Raw genomic sequence first — 8694 nt, 5'->3', positions numbered from 1 at the left:
TGCTGTGAACTAGAGCTGCTGTTAGCCAATACTAGCTAATCTTAGTGCAGACAATGTAGACAAGGAGTGGAGCCATTGTCGTGCCAGAACCTGAGCTACGTGAGCTGGAAGAGGTCGTTGACATAGGAAGTTAATGAGAGAAAAGAAGAGAATGACCAAGCTGGACAAGAGTAAATCTGGGAAAAGTTCATTGGTGAGAGTTTTATGAAATAAAAGCTGAAAGAAAGATGAAGAAAGAAAGATGCTGCGCTGATCATAAGTAACATAATCATAACAAATACACGTGTACAGCTTTCCATATTTACTACAGTGGTACTGCGAAAATTTCATTTCAATTCTATGCAATGTTGTTTTAATATTTTAGATACAAGATATGGGTGAAAGGAGGTCATTAGGGCTCAGTCTAACACAGCAACAATTATTTTCATTATCAGTTAATCTGCAATTTTTGTTCTGGGAAAAGTTAGAAACATGAAACCCACTAAACACAAGATGACAGTCTAACAGTCTCAATTCAAAGGTATTGATAATGATATAGAAAAGAGCTAGTTTAGGAGGAACATGCAAATATTCAGCTTTTTTTTTTTGCTTAATACTTGAACTGACTTAAATGATTAAAGCCAATTAGTTTTAGCATTGACTCCAATAACATTTTCAGACTCATGATGGATAGTTTTTTTGTTTTTCTTTTCACAAGAACAAAACATTATTTTCTTGTCAAAACCTGATCCTAACATTTCCCATAAATGAACTGGACCACCAGTTTGTTTGAATATTTGGGTGTGTTATGTGTTATGTTAACGTAGCTTAGACAGTTAGACATCTGTTAAACTCCACACCCACAGATTTTGATAATTTTTAAACTGTCTCCCAAATGAGTCAGTCTCTGGAGCCACAAAAAGCTTTATACAACTTTTGTCACGTATGCAGTAGTACAGCTCAACACCTGTTAACAGACTGTGATGTCAAACCGTTGCAGTTTCTTTTTCTTTTTTTTACAACATTAAGTATTTGTGACAAAATAAGTAAGTACAGAAGCCCTAAACAGTCATACATTCATGTGTTTTATTCCTCTGTTAATTTGTTTTCCCGAGAGCTAAAGGTATTTACGTCATTATCTTGAAATAACAAATGTTGTTATCCACGAGATAATTTGATAATTTTCTCGAGATCTTGAGATGACAAGATTTAAGTGATTCAAGATCTCGAGATAATGAATCAAATGTGATAGGCCTGAGATTTCCATCTCGCGTGACGTCATGCCATACTGAACTGATCGATGCACTTCTTATATAGTTATAATCATGTAACATGTCCTGCAGTCATTTAATATACTAGACTATGATTTTGTTTTCTCGAGATCTCAAATGAATTATGTCGTTATCTCAAGAAAACAGAGTGACATATCTGAACATCACAAGAAAATTATCCCATTATCTCATTTTCAAGATAATGACATACAGATAACTCAAGATCTCAAGAAAGCAAATGAAATTAACTTGTTATCACGCGAAAACAGATTAAATCAAATTTATGAATGCATGAACACTTACAGTAGGGCTTCCGTAAGCAAGAATAACGTGATAAAAAAACACAGTTTTAGTTTTAGTTGTAACTCTTAACTGTCTTGTTGTGGTTTGATCAGATTTGATTGACAGTGAACAAACAGCTCATCAACTGTCATGAGATTTGGTTTCAAATGATGCAAAATTCTGATTGGAGCAAGTATCTGACAACATAATCATCTCGATCAACTCAATCCTCACCTGCTTTAGGAGCACAGACAAACAGAAAGTTTCAATCAAATTACTATCAATTAATGTTCCTCTGTCGATAAACAAATTATTGGGCTGATTGTTAGCTCGATCATTTGATAAGAAAGGTAAACTTTTTCTGACAGTGTTCAGTTTGATATGATGGTCAGTGGTACAGCAGCTGGACGTATTCTGGCGGAAATACTCCTACTCGACCTCGACAGCTCCCTCTCCAGGTCAGTGAGCTCGAGCAGTCCAGCAGGTTGATGATATCACCGTGCAGGAAGTGGAGGTGGGCGGTCTGAGGGGGAGTATAGTCACAGAGGGCATGAGCCAGACGAGGTTTCTACACAAAGACAGAGCAAAGCCATGTCATCAGACAGAACAGGTGTGTGTTTAAGAGAAATTTATGAAGATTTATGATGCTTAATCATTCGTCATACCCCCACAGCGGGTTCAAACAGATGTGGGGAGGACTCTCTCTCTCTGTGGGAGTAGGGTCGGGCTGAGGGAAGGGTCTCCTGAGAGCTGCTTTTGTAAGGGTTGGGATAGGGGTTACGGCCAAAGTGGGCCAACAGGTGAGGGCATGAGGGCGGGTCTCTGAGGCAGATCACTTTCTCCACAGCGATGCTGTGAGTCCTATAGAAATGCACCAACCGGTTGAGGGAGCAAAACGACTCATCCCAGATACAGTACTGACCGCCCCCCTCCAGCACTCGGAAATGTTCCACCCTGTCACCATAACTGTAAAACAAGAGCGAGAAAAATGAAGGGGATGAAGGCAGGCATGCAGTTTGAGGCTGAGAGTGTCTTCATTCCACTCTTTGTTTCTGTGTTTAGGAATTCATGCAGATGCTCTGTGCATTCCTCTGTTAGTGTGGGAAACGGCGACACACTTGTGAATAAACACATCAGTCTGGTCTGAGCTGTTTTGAAAAGCTCACAGACGTTAAATAGTTTGACTCATACTGACACTGTGCACTGTGACGAACAAAGCACAAATGAAAGACGTATGGCTGAATACGTTTATTAATCCATTACCTGATCGACAAGATTAAAACAATGAATTAATGATCAATATAGTCTTGAGTCCCTGATTCCAGCTACTCTGCTTAAAACAAATTGACACAATTGATGTCTTTAGGTTTTGGATTGACGTCATTTTGGTCCTAAAGAAATATAATATTTACATTTCATAGATTAAGGATGATTATTTTAATTATCAATTAAAGTGCTGTTTATTTTCTTCGATTAATCTTTTGGTCTTTTAACCGTGAAAATATATTGAAACCCAACAACTTAGCAGTGATATAACCAATAAATCATTTTGTTTACGCTCTATCACATATCGAAAAATCTCCCAATAATCAATAATTAATAAAATTGCCACTTGCGACCCTAATATAAACATTTCTGGAAGCGTAATATACTTACTTATACAAAGTACACCATTGTATGTGAACTATGATGCAGATCTCAGCATATTGTTATTTCTTATCATCATAGTACTTTTCCTATGTACTGTAATGAACTGTAGCTTCAGCCAACACCTTTTACAGTTTGTTCATAATCTTTTATGTTGTGTTGTTTTCTGTACTGTACTACTGGGATCAATTGCTTTTGAATTGTTTTGTTAGCGTAATTGTTTAAAGGCTGTGATACATTTCACTTTCACAACAACAACAGTGTACTCTTTCCTGTCTGTAATTGTTTTTTAAGTTTGTCCCTCCCATACACGCCTGAAGATAATTACTCTAAGAGGAGCGCAACACCACTGCTGAGTGATGCTCTTACAAAGACTCTTGTTTGTAGTATTCTCATTAATATATTTATTCAGCACAGTGGTTTCCTCACAACGAGAAGCTTGATCTTTGCATGTTTCAGTCCTGTTGGTGCTCTAGTTTCCTCCCACAGTTTGAAGAAAAACAATTAGGTTAATTAGAGACTCCAAATTGCACATAGGTGTGTGAATTTTAATGTTTGTCTGCCTGCTGCTGTGTCCCAGTTCCACACTACAAAGTAAATATATACAGGATACACTGCACTACATAATCATGCTTACAGTGTACTGTTTTCTTACAAGAAACAGAACAGTTTTATATTAATAGTGTAACACCACTAGGGCGAGTATAAACAGTAAAGTATCTTAAAACACGATAACTGAGACGAGAAAAACATGCAGCCGTTCAGTACAGCTCCTCTTATCAGAGTGAAAATGTTTTTCCAAGCACACATAAGTTATTTTTGGTTTTCTGAGCTGTTCCTGAAGCTCTTTCACCACTACCTATTTTATTATTTTTCAGCTGTAAGCTCCATAAGCTTCCTTTGTGCACGGTATTGTGGGACAATAGTGCCATCAAGTTTTTCTTATAGCGTGTTTTAACACGCTACATACTTAAAGAGTTAGTCTGTAGTATGGAATTGGGACACAGGTCATTTGTGTTAACCTTAAGATTAAAAAAAGCAGGTATAGATAATCACAGGATGATTCAGAGGAAGCTGTCATGTCTCATATCACTGTTGTTGTGTTTTGCCATCATCTAAATCTACTGCAGACGTGTTGAGATTTTAAGCTCCTTTAATGAATCGCTGCAGTTTACGACTATGAAACAGTCCTATGAGCTCTCCTTGAACATGATCACCCTCTGTTGATCGTTCTGTGGGTTACACTGTGTGCATGATTAAGCAATATCACATGAGAGCGAGTGATGCTGTACTGAATATCCGCACAGCTGTGATTAGGTTGTGGGCATGAGGCTGTTAATCACAGCGTGCTGATATTCAGAATAACATCACAACCTCAAGTGTGATATTGCTTTTATATAACATTTCTACAAGCACCATTTCTAAGTTAACGGTAATAAGTGACAACAGATTATGAATTGTTTGCTTATTTAATCATTTATTTGCCTTCACCAACACAACTGGCCTGAGACTGCACTGTTTCTAGCTTTGAGCTATAAGTCTATGTGTCTCGCAGTCCAGTCGACGTTAACAATTTTGAGACGTCGCTAAGTCAGAAAGCAGCTCATGTTGTTTGTGTTTTATGGTGTTCTCTAATTTGTCTAGGTTGGCTGATGTCGTAGGTGTGGAAGCGCACTGCTGCCACGGCAGGGAAATAAAAATCTATCAGTATCACATTATGATGTGATCATTTATTGTTATAACATAAAGTGTTTCATGTTATAACATGATAATGTAATGTATCACACTTGGAGGTTTGCACTGAAGTATCCAGACTTCTTTCCTTCCCTTCTTCCTCTTCTGATGACCATTCATAGTCAAATGTTGTTTTTCTGTTTGGTTTTTGTTTGTTTAGTTTGTTATAATTTAATAATAATTTATTAATAAAACAGATTTCGACCCCCTGTGAAGCAGATTGATACAAGTCTCAGTGCTGTTATTCTGTATATCAGCACTCATGGAATGACTCTTGTATGAACTATTACATGAACATAAATAAAATACTCTCGGGCTTCGCAGGCAGACACATGTTGTGCCTGAAAAACATATGAACATATAATACGTGCACATGCATGTCTGAGGCATGTGTTGCATAACGTACCTGTGTTTAATTAAAGACTGAGTGTTATGTTATGTAATGCCCCGATTATTGAACACATTTAATTTACCCTCAATGATTAAATGTGTCCCACGTCACTTTGGTGACCCAGATTACACCTCTTCACACACACACACACACACACACACACACTCGAACAGTTATATTTTTAGTTGTTCTCGTAGAACATATTTAAATAGTCTGACTCTCCACTGACCCTGACACACACTCAAAGACACGTGGACGCTGGAACTTGCAAATGTGCTCAGTGTGATGGAAAAACAGCATCTATTATAACAAGAAGATACTGCTGCATGCATGTTTCATGCAACACTGGCCCTGCAGTATATTCTGCCAATAAGGCATTAAACTAGAGCAGATGCTGTCAAAAAGGGTGGTTGAATGAGGAATTACAGCAGCAGATTCAACACATGCAAAAATAACTGCTGCACCGCAGCACACAAACATCCTGCAACTTATTACCATCGCAATGGAAGGTTACGTCAGGCTGCAGAGACTTGTCAGACTTTTCACATCTCTTGTGTTTATTTGTGTGTTTGCAGCTCGTGTGGTGCGTTTACTGACCTCACAGAGACAGAAAACTCTCCAGGAGCTGATTCACTCTCCCTCACAAGGAACACTCCAGTGTCCTGCCAACGCAGATGCTTCTCAGCATCAAGTCTTGACACCCGTCCTGCAAACCACCTACAAATAAACACACACAAGCATGTAAATTATAATCATCTTTTGACCTGAGAATTACAGTATTTTCATGTTATTCTTTAAGATGCATAAATGCCTTTTGGCTGATAAAATAACACAGTTATATAGATCAGGGGTTCAAACTCTCAGAAAAACTCACATAATTCTCCATTATCTTAATTTTTTGTCAGACTTCCTCTTATTTTTGCTTCTTTGGCCCTCAAAAGTTTCTTCAAATGAAACAATCTAATCTTGAAAATTGAGATTATAATCTGTAATAAAGGGGCCACAAGTCTGATGTCAAAAGATGGCAATCAACTTGCATGATACTATGTTTTCTATCCTATATATATATATATATGCTGCAGTATAAAATATGTAGGAAAATCATGTTTTTACGGATAAGGAAGGAGGGAAATGTAGTTCTCTGGCACGTAGCCACGCTTGCCCTCGATCTCTGCTGTAAACCAGCAAGAATCATCCTCCATTTCTGTCACCTAAAACACACATGCACATGTTATTCTTACTACATAAACATGCAACCTTTTTATTACTTTGTTAAATCTAACACCTCTAAACGCATCAACCCAAACATTTTCACTCTTACCTTGATGATGTCCCCTTTCTGAAAACTGAGCTCATCCGCTTCTGATGCAGTGAAAGAGAAAAGAGCCACCGCCTCCATGCTGTACAGGAGAGTAAGAGGCAGCTACCAAAATAGTTTCACTATCATGAATGAAGAGAGGGAATACAGCTGTGTGATTAGAGCGCAGCGGTGTGATGACACTCTATTACAGGATGAGATAATCAGTGTGTGTGTGTGTGTCCCTCTGTTCTTGCATGTGACTGAGTTGAAGGGTGTGTGAACACGTGGCGTTGACGAGTGCCCCCTTCATTTCCATCTCTGATTTCTACACACATTAAAACTCTCTGGGGCTTTAAAAAAGCATTTCCACAAGGGAAATCAGTGACAGTGGAAAGAAGGAAAGAGACACAGAAAAAAGGATAAAAATAACCCAGAGTAGAGTGTGATGACCTGAAGTGTTTATGATTATAACAAGCCTCTGCAAAGGTTAACCAACATCAGATGAGTCACTCTTTTTCAGATTTGAAAAGGTTTAAAGAATTTAAATTAACAGCTCACCATGAAAAAGCTGCCTAACAGCAGTGGTGGAGAGTAAAAAAGCACATTTAGTCAAGTATGGCCAGTGCACTTTTGAAGTACTTTACATGAGTATTTCTATTTATGATACTTTGAGTAACAAGGACCACGTCAGTATGGCTTTAAATTTAGACAGGATTATTGCATATTGGGGATAAAGATGAACTGAGATGATGTACTGTAGGGATGAAGGGATGAGGGTTGAGGGGTGAAGGGTAGGTGTATGGAGGGTAGGTGGTGGTCTTTGTTACTGAACCTTCTAAAGTTATAAATTTAATTTATATCGTATTTCTAATCCTCTACATTTCAGAGAAAGTATTGCACTTTTTACTACACTACATTTATTTGACAGTTTCAGTTATTAGTGACTTTTCCCGTTGAACTAACATAACAGAACACATATGATACGTCTATATGTCAAAACAGTACGTAGTTTAGGCCTTCATTGCATTTCAGATGAGTTGTATGTGTTTACCATTTTGCCTAAATATTTCACATGGTTTTATTTCACAAAAAAGATTGATAGGCTGTCTACACATGACGTATCGACTGTATTGTTTCAGTCATTCATACCAAACATCTGTTGAAACAGATGTACTTGAACTTCAAATCAATACAGCCTCATAGGACCGAAGCTACTGCTGCCGCCGGCTAACATTTTGCTTTTGCTGCCCGGTCAGTGTGGACACAGTGTGACAATGTGTGGATGAGAGTGGAATCAGCCTGGTGAGCTAACAGTGCGTTATGGATGAGATAAATATTTGACAAAAATGTAGATTTGGTTTGAAAATTTGTCAGATCAGATTATTCCAGGTCTAGTTCCAGTTTTAGGCCAGTGCAGAACTATTGGTGAGTTGTGACTGACCTCTGCTGGAAGTAAACACAAGTGCATTGTATCAAAAAAGGCAACAAGGATCACCACCTCCCTGCTTGGTATTGAAATTATAATATTAAAAGTCCAATGTGTAAGATTTAGGGGGCTCCATTGACAGAATATGGCAGAAATGTAATAAAATATGCATAACTGTGTTTTCATTAGTGCTTGATCACATGAAAATAACAATACTTATGTTTTTGTTACTGTACAGATTGTAAAGCCCTCTGAGGCAAATGTATTTTGTGACTTTGGGCTATACAGATAAAATTGATTTGATTTGATTTGATTTGATTTACCTTAGAATGAGACTTACATCTACATTATTTACTTATTACCATCGCAACGTGAGAGCAGGCTGCAGAGAGACTTTTCACATCTCTTGTGTTTGTTTGTTTGTGTGTTTGCTGCTCGTGTGGTGCGTTTACTGACCTCACAGAGACAGAAAACTCTCCAGGAGCTGATTCACTCTCCCTCACAAGGAACACTCCAGCGTCCTGCCAGCGCAGATGCTTCTCAGCATTAAGTCTTGTCACCCGTCCTGCAAACCACCTACAAACAAACACACACAAGCATGTAAATTATAATCATCTCTTGACCTGATGTATTTTGAGAATTACAGTATTTTCATGTTATTCTT

At 38.0% G+C, this 8694-nt stretch overlaps 1 protein-coding gene across 1 annotated transcript; it reads right to left on the bottom strand.

Annotated features, from left to right (window-relative positions):
• Positions 1–1832: 1832 nt before the first annotated feature.
• Positions 1833–6835, bottom strand: LOC104929960 (GRB2-related adapter protein). The gene is made up of 5 exons (XM_019269759.2): positions 6626–6835; positions 6418–6515; positions 5902–6021; positions 2198–2498; positions 1833–2100 (listed from the first exon to the last, which is right to left on the bottom strand). Exons 1-5 carry the CDS (start codon positions 6701–6703, stop codon positions 1921–1923), a joined length of 777 nt encoding a protein of 258 aa, XP_019125304.2. The 5' UTR covers positions 6704–6835; the 3' UTR covers positions 1833–1920.
• Between the last annotated feature and the right edge of the window lie 1859 nt (positions 6836–8694).

This window comes from Larimichthys crocea, chromosome X (assembly GCF_000972845.2).
Source record: "Larimichthys crocea isolate SSNF chromosome X, L_crocea_2.0, whole genome shotgun sequence".
Classification (NCBI taxonomy): Eukaryota; Metazoa; Chordata; class Actinopteri; family Sciaenidae; genus Larimichthys; species Larimichthys crocea.
The sequence above is the reverse complement of the archived record's forward strand: the minus strand, read 5'-3'. Positions and strand labels throughout refer to the sequence as shown.

Coding starts and splice junctions, on each gene's coding strand:
- LOC104929960 (XM_019269759.2), bottom strand. CDS start 6,703: ATGGAGGCGGTGGCTCTTTTCTCTTTCACTGCATCAGAAGCGGATGAG. Junction 6,022..6,417: donor ATTTCCCTCCTTCCTTATCC/GTAAAAACATGA, acceptor GTTTATTTGTAG/GTGGTTTGCAGGACGGGTGT. Junction 2,499..5,901: donor GAGTTTTCTGTCTCTGTGAG/GTCAGTAAACGC, acceptor CTTGTTTTACAG/TTATGGTGACAGGGTGGAAC.